The sequence below is a fragment of the Argentina silus genome (genome assembly GCF_951799395.1).
Source record: "Argentina silus genome assembly, chromosome: 10".
NCBI classification, from domain to species: domain Eukaryota; kingdom Metazoa; phylum Chordata; class Actinopteri; order Argentiniformes; family Argentinidae; genus Argentina; species Argentina silus.
The window spans coordinates 13,961,887-13,980,648 of NC_139664.1; the positions used below are offsets into that span (position 1 = coordinate 13,961,887).

The window sequence follows — 18,762 nt, forward strand, 5'->3', positions numbered from 1 at the left end:
GCAGAGAAGGCATTATCTCAGGACATTAGGTAAAGTAGTGCACTGGAAGCTATTACTGGCAGTGGGGGTAGCCTAGTTGAAAGGTTTGGGTCAAATAAGGATACTTAAGCACAGTCAAGAGACTGAACAAGAACCAGTTCATCTCCTGCTGACTCCCTGGAACTTCTCTTGATAACTGACTACCTGCTGTTGTGGAAGGGCTTATCCTGGTTCACTCAGTAAACAAAAGGAGAAGAAATTGAAACTTCCAATTCATTTATTATGAAAAATGTAGAAACAAAACAATTTCCAAAACATTTATAATAATGCATCCTACATAGAACAGTTTACTAATTGAATGAGGACTAAAGACCAACATTTACTAAACAGTAAAATCATGGGCAACTAAAACATGCATGGTTAGAAACAGTTCCATATGAATAGAAAAAATATAGAAAAAGACAATATGGCTCTAGTTTTGAATTCTACAGTATGGTCATGTCACACGTTTTCCATGTAGATATAGTAAGCCTAATTGAGGTCTAGGTCCTAAATGTTTACAAACATCAAGTTTGTTCCAACTTTTGAATTTACTGGTGCTCTGAATAAGGGTGGATTTTCCCTTTTACTTTAATTGGAGACTTTAAGCAAACCTGTAATTCAATTTTCAGGGTGTCATAAAAACTGGACTGGTGGGAGTCTGAGACCTGCAATGTCCACAACGTTCCCTTGGAGAATGTTGTTTTTTAGCAATGGAGAGAAGAGGCTCAAGCTTAGCCAGAGTGGTCCTTGTGGTGAACGTGATGTGCGGCTGGGATGCTTGTAAAAGCAAAGGAGTCCTGCAGAGGGCCGTCTCTTTGTGGTTAACAATGACATCACAGAATGTAGGCTATACATGTTTTGTTTTGTTTTCTTCTTTCAACCTTTGTCTCGTCTCTCACCCTCTAAAAGCTCTGAGATGCATAGACATGGCTGACACAGTTGAAGACTTTTTGGGGTGATATTCAACCATGTGGGACCACTGGTTTAATCGGACATGGAGCGCCCGCTAGCGGGGCTGTTGCTGAAGGCGTGGGAGTCCCTCTCTTTGTCTTTATCCTTGTCCTTGCTATCGTGCTTGTGCTTGTGTTTGTGCTTGTGCTTATGCTTCTTCTTCTTCTTTTTATGCTCATGGTGGTGGTGATGGTGGTGATGGTGGTCACTGTGCTTAGACGAGGAGGAGTTGTTCTCTTTGCTGAATGAGGGCAGGGGTGTGGCTGGCATGGATAGGATGGCCTGTTCCACCGATGGGGGTTCCTTACCTGAGGGACAGAAAGAAGAGAGCATGTGAGAGATTGAAGGCATTGCAAATTGATCACTATAGCTACACTACCAAATGTGAACACACTGACACACTGACATTGCAAGTACAATGCAAGTAGGTAAATAAGAGCGTTTGAGCATACTAACCTGGCGTGGATGGCCTCTCCATAATGCTCAGATGTTGGTGGATGAAAGCCTGGCTGTCATGAACCGTTTCCATGTCAATCTCGTCCTCCTCCATTGTGTTAAACTGAAACAATCAAACATCACCATAACGACAATACAGCTTTCACCTAATTCTTTGCAACACTTTCATTGCTAAAGTAGCCATGGAGGTACGGCCATTTAACTACTTTTACCTTAGTAACCCTTACAGAGATTTGCGATTCACATCATCACAAATACAAATCACCAAAAACAGGCAATGTGATTCTAAACATGGGCATTCACCACACATGGTGACACCAGTCACCAAACCCTTGGACTTAAATACATTTGAAACAAAAATAAATATCATAGTTAGATTAGGCCAGACACACAAGTGTTCACTGATCACCCTCAGGGGTGCCTCCAAGGGTGGCAGGGCCACAAGAGGCTAGCTAGCCATAAGTGAAAGCCCAGTGCCGTGCCATGCCAGGCCCCCCCCCCCCACCCCCCCACCCTCGGCGCTCCTTACTCTGATCTTGAATTTGCCTTTACTGCTGTCGTCATCCTGCAGTACCTGCCCAGGCTCTGGAGGGGATCCCAGAGGCGTTTCTGCCTTCCTCTTCAGACCCTGTGGAGGGAGCGCCACACCGGTGGTCGGAGGAGCCTCCAGGCCCATGTGCTCCTCATCCAGCTAGAGAAGGGGAGAGGACAGAAGAACAAAGCCTCAGACACATCTTCATCTATCGTCAATCACCTCTTAAGCTAACAGGTGCAGTTAACAAAGTGACGTTGAATATAAAGCGTATGCATGCCTATAAATAGATGCTGTGTCATTTGTTTTAGCGGCAACTAGCTAGCGGCATACAAGACTGAGACTTGGCGATAGAAGCGAAAACAAAAGCTAATGTTGAGGTTCATTGGAACAAGTGTCCGCTAAAACTGTAAGCTTGTCCTTACATTGCTAGAGAAGACCATGATGGGGGCGTGGACGTTAGCACTGGCAGTGAGCTCTGTGTTCCCTGGCCCTGGCTCAGGCTTGATGGTGGGGTTGAGGACGGCCTTCTTCTCCTTGAGGTTGAGCACCAGGCCCAACTCCGGCAGGGGCAGGCAGGAGGGTCTGGTCAGGCCAAACAGGGTGTAGTAGAGGTTCACCGCATCACAGCGCAGACGCCAGTCATGAGAGGTCCCTGCAGAACCACAGAGAAGAAGCGGGAAAAGAACAAATAAAATCATTTTAGAAAAGCTTAGCAAACTCACATGTTCAGTCTTATGATAAGAGATAGCTAGCTCAATTCATTATCAGTGGTGTCAAATGCATACTATCTGATAATATGGGGTATACTGTAACTAGGATGAATTATCCCAAACAGATGGCAATTGCAGAGGTTCACAAATTCAATGCCAAGCCAATGATAACAATGACATACATCAAATTATGTTTAATGTGAGGGGTGGAGAAGCTACAGTACACCAACTAACACATTATCAATACGGTATTAATTAGAATCAGTCAAAGCTGAAATGTATTTGTATTGGCAGGGGGAACTGGCCTTGACTGCCAACAGCCACAGTAGACCTCAGAGTAGAGAATCTGAACATATGAAATTTTACCCTACAGTAAGAAAGAAACAAGTCTACCCCGTCAATTACATTTTAAAGCCCACAGCAGTCCATTATAAAAATCTTTCAAATATCGCCAAATGTTGTGAAAGTCCAGATTTTAAAAAGAGCTTTGAAAGAAGTGTGTCCAGTAATCAAAAGCAGGTCATAAACTGCTATTTTTCTTCCTATGAAGGATCATGTTTATGGGTTTTTCCATGTCTTGGGGGATATTGGGGCCTCCTGGCACAGGCTACAGTAAAATAGGTCAAACCCAGCTAAGAGAATACAAAACCTGAAACACAAGGACAAGCGGGATGAAAAGAGTTGAAGACTCTGAGACAGCTGAAGTGTGTAACCTTACATACTGTAACACACATGTATTAATCGATTCTAATCGATTTAGTTGGACAACCAGACAGTTGTGCAATAGTTGGGCAGCTGTACCATCACAAACACTGATAAATGACGACTAGTTTAAGACATATGGATTTAATTTCTTAGATGTCTCCTGTCTTGTGAGTACATCTGGTCTCCACTCTCTACAGCTCCAGATGGAGGAGGGTTGATGGGCCTCCAGGCCTGAGACGGTCTCTGTGTCTCACCTGAGTTCATCAGTTTCCACAGCTGGTCCACTAGGGCCTCGTTGCACAGAGGCGACTCTGTCGCTTTGGTGAAAGGGGGATTCTTACCCAGCATGCTCAGAATCTTGTGTCTGAATAAATATAGGAGAGTTAAGAGAGGCAAACATCCTATCACTTCACAGCCACACACCTCAAACTAATGACAGAGCATACATTGGCAGTGAGTAACACGCCTTGCTTTACCATATTGCAACTGTCCACAGCCTACATTCAAACAGCAACACTGATAAATAGATCTACCAAGAGATTTAAATACTGATCCACATGATGATTCAAATACTGGTCCACATGATATCAATCAATTGTTATATATATATATTCAAACATTTGGTATCATTCAAACAGTGATCAGTTTTCAACAGGAGTAGGTAACTCTCCCTTTTCCATGAGTGACTTGTCAAAGCCGTTAGTCCCCAATAACCCTATAGTACCATGAATGCTGCCCAAACCTGATGTAGTGAGCGGGGTCATTCTGGACCATGTTGAGCAGCCACTGCAGTTCTGTGGAACTCCTGTCAACTACCAATAAACAAGGTGTAAAACACACATCATGGGTAGATGGAGCCACACAAAGGAGCCATTGAGAATCCTGCTGGACTGCACGGCTGTGAGCTTGATTAATGAGGCTTATATTAGTATTAGCAGTGCTGTGGGAGTGCTGTTTCTATAGCTTGGATGCACTCTAGATCCCAGAGCAGCAGACAGAGTGAAACTGGCGCATCTTTATGTGTAAAAGGGTGCCGTCTAGTCTGCTGCTGACTAGGAAGAACATTAGGAGTGAGGTGTTGCCAGAGACTAGTTTATATTACAGGAGCCCTGTTATGAACCCTCAAAGTCAACCCTTTAAGTCCTCAAAAAACAAAGAGAAAAGTAGCCCAAGGGAGTTGTAAGATAAATAATGTTGTGTGGGTTTATGTAATGAAATGCATCTCTTGAATATCATATAGAACTAGCTTGGTGCATACCTCTTGTGTAGTCCACAACAGCCTCCAGTGCTGCGACACGCACATCTACGAAGTGTCCATAGTCCGCATAAGACTTAAACAGAGACGGATCGCTAGGGATGTGGCCATTTTTCTGAAGCATTCGGATTGCTCTGAGACAACTGGGGAGAGAAGAAAGGAAATAGCAATCACACATCTATAACCATATTCTTTGTCAGTGCCTCAGTTCTTCCTCTTAGTGTTTACACACCCAAAACGTTCCTGAAAGGAGTTGGGAGAACACTTATTTAAATCAGAGTAACTAACAGACTGCACCTTTAAGTTGAGAAAGTTTACATTGGCACTCAAATAGCTTCCGTTACGGGAATATTTGGCAATATCGGGGGAGGGTACAAGGGTCAGCAGCAGTACTGTCACTGCAAGGACAATAATGATACGAAGGGTCAACCTCTATTAGCTCAACTCAGCATATTTATCTAGATAAAATCAACCAGATGTGAAATCCAACCGGTAAGTGAAATTAGTCAACAGGAACACCATGACCACTAGAAACTCCTAAATTGCTACAAGACTAAGACTTGGTGATAGAAACTTTAACAAAAACTAGTTTTGAGGTTAATGGAGGTTCAGGATTCTGTTGGTTTTTCCTTGATTTTGCTGGAGAGGGAGTGATAATCTAGTCAGAGTGAACCTCTGAGAGCACCCTGGGGGTTGCCTGCTTCCTGTACCTGACCGTGATGGTGTTCCTGAAGCTGGGCAGCAGTTTCTCCATGTTGAGAAAGCGGGTGATCTCCTCTAGGATGAGACGCACTTCTCCGTTCAAGTTGTCCACCGTGCGAACCTCGTTGCTGATGCTGATAGCGGGTGTCAGCGAGTTGGTCAACGCGTCAATCAACTCAGCGCGGTAGTAATTGTCAGAGAACTAAGAGTGCAGAACAACACAAGATTAAAGCCATTAACACATAACTCTGTCTGTTTTCTTCTGCACTCCCACAGTTATTACCATGCTGTGGGACTCCACATGGCCATACGGCTTAAGAAACCTAGTGGACCAAAACATCACGTGTGATGTAATATGCTATATTAAGAATGTGGAATTATGAAACCCAACCCACCTTGTTCTTCCTGTTGTCGTTGTACTTAATGAGGTCCAGTATGAAGTTTAGGACATCCTTGGGGCAAAGGTTTTGAACATCTCGGAGCAAAGCCATGGCAACTGGCATGGTCTGTAAAACAGGGTGGCAATAAGTTAATTACCACTGTTTGCCACTGTTGCTCAGCAAAACCAGCTCTCAGGCCCTGTGAAAAATGTCCTTCTAAAACATGCTAAATTACAACAACAGTAGCTGATTGATACTTACTTGAGTAAATTGAAATTGGGTATCAAACCTTTTGTAGGAAGTAGCTCTGGAAGCTGATGAAGTTGTTGGTCTTGACGATGTTGGGGCAGCTCTTGCAGCAGAACATCCTGGTGAACAGGGACTTCATAGCAGGAGGTCCTGTCCAAGTGCTCATCATGGAGTTTGCAATCTAAATGATAATAATAATGATAATACAAAAACACTGTAGTTTGAATTTTAACTGGGACAAAGCAATGCACACAAACCATATCAAAGCAACTGAACAGCAAATCTCAATATGAGATGTGGTAGTGGGTGTGAGACACTGCCGTGAGCTCATCACCCCTATGCAGTTATCATAGGGCTGCAGCTGAGTCACATAAAAAAACTGAACATGATGGAGATCACTGATGGAGGATAAAGCTTAAACTCAATAACACTTAAACTTATAAAGGACTATAATTACGGGTATCTGGCAAGAAATAAAACCCTACAGTTACCCCTCTTACATGCCAACATTACTGGACAGCTACAACAGGCCAAGAGATCAGCCAGTTAGTAGCATGCTATGCCTGTTATGTGAGCTGAGTGATTGAGGGAACTCCATGTGCTTGTTAGAGAGCGAGATGCTGAGCTTAGTGTCCCCTAGCCTACTGCAGGAAATTGGGGGGATTTGTGTTGCTGGGGTAGAGTGAGGGCAGGCAGGCAGTCAGGATGTTGTCATTTGGCAGGGTAAACAGAGGGCCCAGGGGTGTACTGGACTATGCCTGGACCTGCCCCTAAGCTCTTCCTGCTGCTCCCACTCTTTCAACAAAGCCGACCAATCATTAGACGGCCAAGTCTGATCAGGGTTAACCAAATTACATTCTGTGGTCTTCAAGGTCGTCAACTGAGTGAAAAAAGCCCATGGAAGCCCATGCATGCCCGTCCATTCTGACTTTAAGAAAATATTGATTCAGGTGAAAATGAACGGAGGAAATCAAACGAGTGCAGGGAATAAAGATAAATCCACAGAATAATTTTAGTGTAGCTATTGAATTGGGTAGTAAAGAGGGGCTGACGCTAAGGTACAGTAGGTGGGTGGCCAGTGTGGTATTGTAACCAGTGGTGGCCCAGCCCAGGCCCAGTATCCTTTACCTTGGCAAGACAGAAGCAGGCCTGCATGCGAACTTTGTAGAAACACTGGTCGTACTCCAGGATGTCAGTGAGGGCCAGGCGCGAGGCAGGGGTGGGGAACTTCTCCAGCGCCGAGATGGACTCCTCCTGGGCCACCACATCCCTCTCGTAGCGCAGCTGATACTGCCACATAAAGTCTGCCTGCTCAAACTCCACCTTGCGCAGGATCGACATATCCGGGTCGATACGGATCCACAGCAAGGGAGAGTCCGCGCTACATGTCATGAGGGAGAGACAGATTTAATTCTAGCGTCTTGGCAGAAACAGTGTAGAAAACAGTGTAACAGTGTATTACATTATTGACACGTCACGTGTATGTTGATTTAAGACTTCACTTTGTGTTTGTTTGTGTTAACTAAAACTTTGGCTCTCAAAATGTTGATTCTTATTAAATGGCTAGATCCCTCTGAGGCTATGATATTGGCTTGGAATTATTTTACAACTTGATGAGAATTGGCATCACTATCACAATCCTAATGAGACGAGCCAGAACAAACAAGAGTGATTCACTGAGCGCCCTGCTGTTCAAACAGAGGAGACAACATCACACCCAGGGGACTGCTGCTTCCACACCCAGGGTACTGCTGCTGCCTCACTGTAAACTGAGCAGCGGAGGAAGGAGATTAAGAGAGGGGCCGCGACACCATGAGCTGGGCTGCATTGGCCAGGCAGGCAGGCAGCCCTGACCACCGGCGCCAAGCGGCCCCTGAGCTGTGTAGGTGAATGAGTTGGAGCAGTGGAAAGTCTTACTCCATGGCAGACAGGTCCATGTCAACCTCCTCCCCATTCATCAAAGGGATTTTCTTCTTCTTGTTTCTGGAGAAAGGACAAAATGAATGCAATGAACTCTGAGGAAGAGGCACAGACAAATCAAATGTTGACCTTGAGAGTTTATCGAAATGAGTTCCGTGTTTGCATGTCAACAACAAAACAATCAAAAAGGAATGTACCGTCTGCTTTTTGAATGACAGGGGATATCATGCTTGAGGCTGTTCTCTTCAATTTGAAGGGTGTGGTTGAAGGATCCATCCAGCTCTTGTATAGTCACCTTGATGGGACCCTTTAAAGCAGCAAAGATGTGTCAGTGGTTGACTTTGGGCACTGAAGCTGTCACACTGGTCTTGTACCTTTCTTACCACATATTTCTGTGTTCCAGAGGAGGTGTAGTCCTGACGGATCTCCAGTTCCAACACGTTCCTTTTCCTGTTGAATGCAAAACTGCCGAAAAACTTCACCACCGAACTCTGGTCTCTTATGATTATGAATCAAGGCAAATATCAAATCAACACCTTGAGATAATGTCTGCTGGGTTTAATGCTCACCCCTCCTGATGGGTGGACTCTCAAGCAGTTCAATGACTAGAATTGGTCATTAAAGAATCAATCCGACACAAACAAGAGTAAATACTTGGGTTAAACATGGTATTCCATTGTTATTGACCAGTTTCTTACTATGTTACAACCAGGGCAGTCCTTGTAGCGTTGTGATGGGACAGGTGAAAGGATACACCCACTGCTTGATGAGGGGCCCTATGTCCTTGCCGGACACGTTGGAGATGGACTTGAGGAAGCCTGAGGTGGACACCAGCATCTGGCTCCACATGTGGGACTGGTACTTCTGAGAGGAGGCTGTGCTGGCCAGGCTCAGGAGCTTGTTGAACACCTAACAACACAGGGGGGTAACGTAGTGTGGGTGAGCAAGGTTCGAACCCGGGTGTCCCACTTGGAAGACCCAACTATCTACCATCAGACCAAGAGGGCATTATTAGACCACAAAGTCAGAGGGTGACACTCCGCTACAGAAGCAAGTCAATGTAGTGCTGTAAACTATGGTTCTGGTCCTTGTAGATCGGAGCATTTGATAAATTAATACATGCAAATGTGGACAACTGTAATGTAGCCATGCTCACCTGCAGCATGAACTCCATGCTGATCCTGTTTTCGATCAACCTCATGACCAGGTGGGCTTTGCACTGGAACATCTTGTAGTACTCCCAGGACAGTGTGTGGGGGTGTTTGATAGAAAAGTGCAAGTGAGGTGTGGGGCTGAAAAGACCACATAGAAAAATAACACTTATCAACACTTACTCTATCCTTCCCATCAACTGTAACGCCAGCATTTTCAAGATAAACTGTAATTGAAGTTTTTAGCCAAGTCGTTGACAGCCAGCATACAGACATGAATAAGTGTTAACATAATTTGTGAAAAGCTCTCCAAATCCACTCCAGGAGAGATCTGATTTATGACAAATACTAAAAATGGTGCCAGCGGTTTACTGGGGTAGAATGAATAAACCCACTCACCACTTTTTTTTCTCTCTCTAAGAGTGTAATGAATTGGAAAGCTTCACATATACGTCTTTAATTAAACCAGAAAAACATTGCCGTGTCCAAGACATAGGTTTATATACCAATCGTTAGCCTAACGTACAAAAGCGTAGAAACAGTAATGTCTGTCCGCCAAGGTAGTTGTGAATTAAATGTGAACTGGCACATTGACACTGAGTTTGTCATGATGCACGCATGTGAAATCAGCTTGGGATCCAGATGGAGCTCTCACTTGTCCTTCTCCTTGCCACCAACGAAGGTCGGATGTAACAGAACGCCACCCATCTTCAGCTCATACTCCACTATACTGTCCAGTTCCTAGACAGACCAAATACATACAGAAGATCAAATCAAATGCAATTGTGTCATTGTGCACACCAAACGAGATAAGCTGCTCCCGGGTGTGTTTCCCCTTACCTCTTTGATCCAGTGACGGTATTCATTTACCCCAAACGTCTTCTTCAGGTACAAACCATAGATGTAACCTGAGATCCCCTTCAACACCCATTCATCAGCCCTGTAAAACAGAGACAAGAGAGACAACAGGTGAGGAGAGCGCTCTGTGAAACACTTGGGAAAGGAATATGGTACCATATGAGGTGAAAATTAAGTACTTGTATTTCTTAGAGAGAAATAGTATACACAAGTTTGGCATAACAAGTTTATTAGCTTATTTTTTATTCCATATTAAAAGGACACAAACTGCTTGAATTGGTGAATGGTTGAATTTTGTGACCAGGTTCAGGATGATTTCATCCATAAAGCTGTATTGGACAGACGGTGAAACAGGCCCTTAAACGTCTTTTACTTGCTGAATATAAGCTCAGTTTCATAAGCCTGCCTTCAATTACAGGCTTGAACAGAATTAAACCACACGATTAATTGTAAGCAGGTGACGGTTCTCCATATCAAAGCAAAGACTGTTTGATTTTTCTGTGGCTTTCACAACCCAAACAAATACAAGAGTAACCCAAACTTCCACATCTGATTTAGTTTTAAACACTTAGCAGACAGGGGGTCCATTGTTTGCAGCGATCAAAGCCTGGGACACCTCTTGTGAAGCCACAGCATCCCCACTGTAGAACTATCCCCAAGGGCCTCATACCACTATGGAGTTGTGCCAGAGACTAATACACAGATCCATCATGCTGACACCCACAGGCCAGGCATTGCTTAATTTCTGGCCTTATACTGATGATGAAATAGGATTTTAGTCATCTCTCGAAACTAGACATGTAGGCTAGAGATTTGGAATTGAACAACTGTTACTACTTGGCTATTCAACGCTGTTCCCAACTTCCAAGCTTGAAGCATGAAGTTCCTTAAGTTTCAAGTCCCATTTCTTGCACGAGCTGAGCTCCATATTGTGTCTCATGTTACTCACCAGGACATTCGGGATATGAAGCAGCCAAAGAACTGTTGGGCCAAGGCTTGAGCTAAGCAGCGTCTAGTCAGGGGGGTCTGGTCTATAATCATGGCACTGTGTAGCAAATTCGTACTGAGACGAGAGAAGGAAGAAGAAAAAAAGGGAAAGGTTGGTTTCACATGTGCCAAAACAAGGTCAGCATTATTAAAAGTGAAAAAGAGAAAAACAAGTTGGTAATGGGAGAGAAGAAAACACACACACACTTCAAGGTATAGCTGTTCTTTGTGTCTGAGGAAAATTGGACACATAAGCACTGCAAAGGTTCCAGAGGTGCCATGGTCTACTCAGTGTTATCTTATTGTGTTGATGTAATAAAACTGATTACCAGCCAAATCTAACATCAAAACAGGTTTTCCCAAATTAAATTAGAGAAAGAGCATTTTGTGAAGTTTGTAATAGCCTAAAATTGTTGATTGATAGAAAGTAAAGTCAAGACAACATGTATTGCAAGCAGACAAGTAAGATGTAACCACCTGAAAATGCTCATTGATGCATATGATGACACCTGCACGTATGCTTCATCTACAAACACAGTCTTGAAACAGGAGTAGGGATAGCGACAGGTCAGGATCTCCTCGTAGAACTCAAATATCTCATGCAGGTAGGACATGGAGTGTTTCAACAAAGGCAAGAGCTGAGGTAGACAGAAGTGTGTGACCTGAAAAAATGGAAAATGGTTAAAGATGAAGGGTTAGGGTTAAGGTACAACAAGGAACATCTCTGATAACATGTGCAATAGAGTACTGGATTTCTTTCCATTGCACACACAGGCAGGCATAAGTTACCACTAGCAGGACCCATAGCCTAAAGCAATTATCCACCTAGTGGTAAAAGGTGGAAGGGAAATCAACCTAAAATGTATCAACATATTTTACATTACAGAGGTTCCAATCTACTCAATATATTCTAGACAATTTATGTTCTCAGCACACTGTAATCATTAATTTTCAATTTCTCTCATGCTTTTTGACATACCTCATGCATGTAGGGGTCGACAAGGATCTCAAACGGCCCAACAGACAATGAGATGTTGGGGGCAGCAGTGGGGATGGGGAGCACATAGTGGAAGGTCTTTTTCCTCATGTCATGTGTGTAAACAGTCTCTACCAAGTCTCCACAGGACACAGCCTGCATAGAGGCGTCCACAGTGAACTCCAGCTTCCAGGTGCACAACTCAGAGTAAGAGTCCACACAGGGGAACCAGAATCTGAGAGAGGACAAGAGGACAGTGTACATTCAAGGAGGAAGTCACAATACAACATGATTCTGTTTAGAGCCTGACAGAGATATCGGAGAACCAATACATACGATACAGAAATATCGGTATCGGCACATATTCCTCTGCTAATGCACCGATGTGTGTCAGATAATGTCAGCCTCACATTCCAAAATAGAACATCTATGTAATTGCTTTTTTCCAGAGCAAATTAGAGACATATATGGATTTTTATGATTGAATAAAATAAATGTTGACTGAACAAGAGAGTTATTCAGCATAATACTGTTATTCACAGTGTGATATTATTTACCAATCATTTATTTCACCAGTTGATATGACTAGCTTGTAACGTTCAATCCAACTTTTATCTCAAGCAGCTTGGGTGTGTAGTACCAATCAGCTGTATCAGCATGGACTACACAACGCAGGTTGGTTTTACAAAAAAATGTACCACTTTGATAAAGTTTGTCTTGGGGAGGGGGAGGACTGGAATAAACCATTACTGCAAATTACAGTGGTTACTTTTTTCAATGTTTTAAGAATGATTTTCACACTGCATTTTTGTAAATGAAATATACCGAGCATACCAAACATAATTATTTAATCAAACTGTCACAAACTGAGCAGACACATGTGACAGCACCAATAATGAATCCCTCAACTGATACTCATCAATGTCTCCAAACCTTGTGGAATTCTGGTATCCAAAGGAGAACACATGGGCTCCTCTCTCTGCCATGCTGCCCTCCACATCAGGGACCACAAAGTGAAGACCTCCTTTTGGCTGGTCCAAAGAGAACTCAATGTACACTTTCAGCACATTCATCTCTGAGGAGAAGACACAGAAACATTCAATTTGCTGAGGGCTGTGTGTCTAATTGCAGACAAACAATACCGCTTATCATGCTTATCATGCTTTTGCACTAAGCATAACGAAATGTGACTTGAAGCTGTGAATCTGAACTCAGGGCGCTAACACCAATGTTCTCAGACGTGAAGATACTCATTCATCATTGGTTACAGCCTCTATAAACTGATTTCTGGGGCAATAATTGTCTTAAGCCAGTTCATGTCTGGAGCTCTTACCATCTCCTTGCTTCCATAGCTCAGATGGAACTTTGATGACCAGCTCTCCATGTCCTGCGTCTGGATCAACAGCACTTACGGCTGCTGTGTAGGCACTGGAAAAATAGTTCAGGTTCCTCCTTCAAGGAAAAGAGAAGAAAGAACTGTTGTGAAGCAAGGTACATGGCAGTGTTCTGGGATGGTCACAACAAACCCCCATAGAGGGTAAGAAAGTACAGGGCACATTATATTCCAACACTGAGACAATGCAGTGAAAAATAAATAGGCTTAAAAGCATGTGTACATCACCTACATCAAATGATTATTATTATTCTTGTGTAATAACCATGTGTGTATCTGTTAGTTCATCACTGAAACCAAACATTGTCAATATAGGAGACAGCCTACAAGACAGCACTACAGGTTAACCACCCACAGCATCAACACTACAGTATGAGTATGAGGATAATATCACTTACTGCTTAGACTCATGGTGGCAAACCTCAAGGGTCGGGTCATTGTAAATGAATGGTGCCTCAAGATCATTCACCCGAACCCTGTATATTCTACATTGCTTGCTGTTGAGTTTGATGCGGTTCAGGTTAACGACAGTTGGGAAGATGGTCAGCTCCACATATCCCTGTCAAACGAAGGTCATGTCAGTTGACAAGACACAAACTATTAGTATGATTGTGCTAATCTGTGTGATATTGATTAGAGTAGGTAGCTACAGTAACTACTTAGAGTGATTTCAGTTACAGTACTTACAATCACTGACTTCCTTTGGAAGTTTATGTTGTTAATGCAGACCGCCTGATGGGTCGTATAGAGACAAAGACAAAACAAGAGATAAATGTATAATTCATAAGATGAATAGCAAACTAAGCTGTATCAAGGGTGTCCAACTGATGGACAAATGAAATAGGCGTGTCAGTATCCTTACAGTACTTGTACATGAAACACTTTCGGCGAATATGACAACTTAAGCTTTTCCAAAAGTAAAGGAAAATACTTATAATTTAAATGGTCGCGGGCTCTCAAATCCTTTGTCTTTCTTCCTGTTCATCTTCGTCTTGTGTTTTGGCTATGACTTAGAACATGCTGCAGGATTTGACGTGTCCCAATCTGCTCCTGTCTCGGGAACACACTTGAGAACGACAAACTTCTTGCTGGCTGAACTTGCTGCTAGCTAGCTCGTTATTGATAGCTAGTGACTAGAACAACAATGCAAAAGCACCGTTGATGGTCGAGCGCTCACATGCACTAGCGAAATGTTTGTTATTATGCACTGACTATCTAGCAATGTAGCTAGCTAGCAATATTCCCAATGATGACACATCCCCGTGTGTTACTCGCTACTTCTTGTCAGTGTATGAGACTTGTCAGCTAGCTTGCTAACAACACACCATCCTTTTGCATTAATCCGAGTCACATTAAAGTTATCCAGTAATGCACGTCCCCAAATGTTAACGTTCAGCCTCGTATTAAACAACTCTGTGTCATATGATGATTTTGGTCAACGTTGAGCTTCAAAACATTAGATTATATCCTCTCCTCCCGGTTGCTCAAAGCATTGTGAATATTCCTTGGTTGGGTTCAGCCATTTTGCTAGTAACCTTTGAACTCCCGCGCAAACACATGAAATTATACATGGACAACATTGTACGGTGAGATTTATTTGTATTTTACAATTACATTATTTTATTTTTTTAAATGTTCGAAAGATATCTGTTGAGATAATTCTGATGATCTAAAAAAATAAATGATTGGGGCAGTTAATTCAAATGTCATGGCCTTACCACTGGAGGGCACCAAAGTACCTTGTTTGGAATCAACATTTAGACATGATCATACACAATCGCAGAGCCATAGACAGAGATGACTCTGATCTCACATACAGTCTGTTTCATCATAAAGACATGATCAATAAGTATATAATTACTGAGATGTCACACAGCATATGATAACAAAACGTTTATTAACTATACAACATCTTTACAACATACAATAATAATTCAAAACAAATCAGCTTTTCAATTAGGATATTCAATGATATTTAGGTAGCTACTGGCCTTCTTGAATTGAAGACCTTAACCCCATTTTGCATTGATGAACGGGCATATTTAGTGAGAAGAGCTCCAGTTGTTTGCTTCTCTCCACATAAGTCCCTGTAGAAAGAGAAGTGAGGTATTGAATGACATGAGAGACCATTATAAACACATTACAGAGAATCCCATTAGGGTACTGTATCTGGCAATAAACCAAACTGTCCAGGCTAGCTGTGTATAATATCACAAACATCTGTAACAGGAGAGAAATCTACAAGTCATACTTATGCTGAGTAAACTTATGATGCTCACTTTATGTACGGAGCAATGTCTTCCTCGGTCCACTTATCTCTCATGCCAAAAAGGTAGTTGAAGCGCTCCAGTGTGTCCTCAGAAAGGTCCTCCACTCTGAGCAGGGATATGGTCTCTGGTCTGGAGCTGCGATCAACGAGGGCTAAACTCTGTATTACACATAAAAGAAAACCATTACCATTCAGTCATTTTTTTCATTTGGATGCACAATCATTTTACAATGTCATCCAACATACATCAGGCCTATCCTTGTGTAATTGCTAGGCTATATTCGTAGTGTGAAATATTGTGTGCAGGAGTCTTACAATGTTTTCTCTGTCAAACTACTAGATGGATTGCACATCAGCTATGCTATATCATCCTATGTCTGTGCCAGCATTTCTGCTCACCCTCAGTTGGTCCAGTCTGGTGCCCATGCCTTCTGGGACACTCTGTTGCCACACCTCTTGGAATTCAGACAGGTTGAACTTCACCGCATTCTGCAGGAGCATTTGTGCTATGGCTCTGCAAACCTTGTCCTCATTCAGTGCATAAAACACCTCATCTGAAAGCAAGGGAAAAAAAATTATATACCAAATACACAAATTGTGAAACTTCAGCTACAATTCACTGTAAATGATTTTCTTACCTTTGTCTGTGTAGCTTCTCCCATAACAGTTCAAGCAATGCTCGATCATCTCCCTGAGCAAGAGAGGGTTTTGAGTAATCACAGTAATATATGTGTCATTACCCTGTGCCCACAGACACAACATGTGAATATACAGTGCATTCATTGTCACTATAACATTGCACCTACTTTGGCTCCAGAGGTCCTAATTCCTCCAAACTGACACTCAGGGGAACTTTGCTGAAGGACCACGACTCAGAATCCACAAGCTGAGTCACATGACCCAAGAGCTTCATCTCATAATCAAAATCCAAGATCCTCCAGTACCCTGGAAAAGCACATAGCAAAAACAAAGCAATTGACATAATGCCTACATGTCAATGCACCAAGGCCAAACTGTTCTGTGATGTACTGTATGTAGCTGTGATAAAGGCAGCTGCAGTATGATTAAGCACACTAATGCGCACACCACGTAATCGCAAGGTTCCTGGTTCAATTCCAACCCTCGACATATCTTGCATGTCATCCCTCCTCTCTCTCACCCATCCTTCCTGTCAATCTCTACTGTCTCTATCTCAATAAAGCAGAAAAGCCCTACAAATATATTTTAAAAAAAAAGAAGAAAGTATGGTAGATGAAGCGATAGACACATGAGAACACATTTCTTTTGAGCATCATGCTTACCATCTATCTTGCAAGCATGAATAATCTGAAGATTGGCCTCAATTTCCTCCTCACTCGCTTGGATCCTTTCAAGTAAGTCCATTATTGTATACTAAGAAGGGGAATAATATCCATTAGGTTAGTAACCAGGAATATAGGAGTCAAACATACTTGGCATTGCGTTTTCCTGAAACGAAACATTGTTCTAAATCATAGTTTTAAAGGAACTCTTAATGTTTACATGACTAGTAATTAAACGTATGGGTCCGCTAAAATTATCTTTCTGTGGCCAACAGGCAAGTATCATGTGAATGCCAGTTCTTCATTTTGTCAGTTAAAAGGGGGTGTCCTTAAATGTAATGACAGGGTCATTCTTTACAACTTGGAGTATTATGCATAGGTTGTTTCACTAAGATCATTAGGCAGCAGTGTACAGTGTAGAGTTATGCTACAGTAATAGGTACCCTCTGTTCTGAGGCTTCATCCTCATGATGACCGATCGCTGGGCCCTCGTACGGATTCTCCATGAGCAGTTTCTTCAGCTTCTTTAGTTTAGGGCGTTGTCTCTTCAACTCCCAGTAACTGTTAGAAAACCCCCAAATCTGTTGGGAGAAGACATTCTTAGTGCAACATAAAGTACTCACCATGAAAACCATTGGGGGAAAGTTGTATTGAGGACAGTCAGTGAATATGTACTGTCGTCTTTGGTGTGCAGGTGAACACAATGCATTTGAAAAGTATCACGATGAACCCCATGTGTTCTTCTGCATCATCATGATAATAGTATTGCTTTACCTTAGCAAGTACTTGTATACCAACCTGTGCATGGACCAGCTGAGTACTGGCTTGATTTTCAATCAGCTGATCTGGGGTCTGACCACCAGGAACAAAGAGCAGCAGGTTGGAGGTGTCAGCTATTTTGAGGTCGTAAGTCTTGTCCCCACTGCACAGGATAGCACGCTCATCCTTGTCTCCTCTGACGACAAGGCTGTAGCAGAGAAAGACAAATGAATTGGATAACATTGAAGAATACTAGCGAAAGGCACAGTGTATGTGCTATAACATGGCAATACCTGGCAATGAGTAATGCCATAATATGAAAGATACAGTAAGTGCAGTTACCTTTCTCCAGCTTCTATGTGTTTACAAAGAGTTTCATCCAATTCCATAAGACAGTAGTCTCCAGACGAAACGCTCTCTCCAAAAGATAAGCATTGAATTGTGCTTTGCAAATCATCCTCTTGTAATTTGGCAATTTGCAGCGTAGCCTGCACTTCCTTTAATGTTCTCATTTGGTCCGAATAGAGACAGCAAATTAACGAAATAATGGACAGTAAGACTATCTACTATTTTGTTATTTAGCTAGCTTCGCATCAACAATCTTCACAGACTCAACTTTCCCGCAATATTAAGCGGAAATACTGAAACTGTTTGATTGACAAAGTCATAACCAATGAAAGGCTCGATGACTTCACCATTTCCATCCTTGAGTGCACGCGATTTAAGTTCTAGCCTAAACAGTCGGCTAGGCGGCACTTGTGCGGGCTGGCGGGGTTTCCAAAGTCTGTCACGAGAAAGGTCGAATGTCAACAGGATAGGCTGCTACGTTTGACTATTACGTGTTCCCCTCTTCAGATTTCTTCTCCCAAAAATGAGTAACTCAGTTCTTCAGATTTTGTAACACTTCCTTGGTTACACTTCTTTTGCATGTTCTGTCCAAGAAAGCATCATCGTCCCTTGCAGGCTCAATGGGCTCAAAGTAGGCATTACTAGGCAGCCTATTATAGTGATATTTCCATAAGGTAACACTGTCATGTCATCCACTGTCCCTATGATAATATGTTTGGGCAATAACAATTACATCATATTATTGATAAGAATGAAGTATTTGCTGAATATAAAGTTGAATGAAAATGCTGTTTATGCTAAGGTCTAAATCATTATGTTCTGCTTCTGATTTTAAA

At 42.6% G+C, this 18,762-nt stretch overlaps 2 protein-coding genes across 3 annotated transcripts; both read right to left on the reverse strand.

Annotated features, from left to right (window-relative positions):
- Positions 1–244: 244 nt before the first annotated feature.
- taf2 (TAF2 RNA polymerase II, TATA box binding protein (TBP)-associated factor) lies at positions 245–14,750 on the reverse strand. 2 transcript variants are annotated; one of them, XM_083678831.1, is made up of 26 exons: positions 14,185–14,750; positions 13,937–13,991; positions 13,648–13,808; positions 13,190–13,308; positions 12,790–12,931; positions 11,860–12,091; positions 11,358–11,542; positions 10,843–10,956; positions 9,876–9,975; positions 9,691–9,776; positions 9,041–9,176; positions 8,639–8,793; positions 8,268–8,382; positions 8,082–8,191; positions 7,882–7,947; positions 7,093–7,345; positions 6,005–6,145; positions 5,731–5,841; positions 5,344–5,537; positions 4,637–4,776; positions 4,121–4,190; positions 3,633–3,742; positions 2,386–2,615; positions 1,958–2,119; positions 1,429–1,516; positions 245–1,280 (listed from the first exon to the last, which is right to left on the reverse strand). In XM_083678831.1, exons 1-26 carry the CDS (start codon positions 14,232–14,234, stop codon positions 1,006–1,008), a joined length of 3,600 nt encoding a protein of 1,199 aa, XP_083534957.1. In that variant the 5' UTR covers positions 14,235–14,750; the 3' UTR covers positions 245–1,005. The 2 variants fall into 2 exon arrangements, with proteins under 2 accessions (XP_083534957.1, XP_083534956.1); XM_083678830.1 differs by having other exon boundaries at positions 1,429–1,531.
- A 444-nt stretch (positions 14,751–15,194) lies between these two features.
- dscc1 (DNA replication and sister chromatid cohesion 1) lies at positions 15,195–18,177 on the reverse strand. The gene is made up of 9 exons (XM_083679735.1): positions 17,921–18,177; positions 17,618–17,786; positions 17,263–17,400; positions 16,820–16,910; positions 16,325–16,463; positions 16,157–16,209; positions 15,918–16,072; positions 15,529–15,677; positions 15,195–15,336 (listed from the first exon to the last, which is right to left on the reverse strand). Exons 1-9 carry the CDS (start codon positions 18,088–18,090, stop codon positions 15,225–15,227), a joined length of 1,176 nt encoding a protein of 391 aa, XP_083535861.1. The 5' UTR covers positions 18,091–18,177; the 3' UTR covers positions 15,195–15,224.
- Between the last annotated feature and the right edge of the window lie 585 nt (positions 18,178–18,762).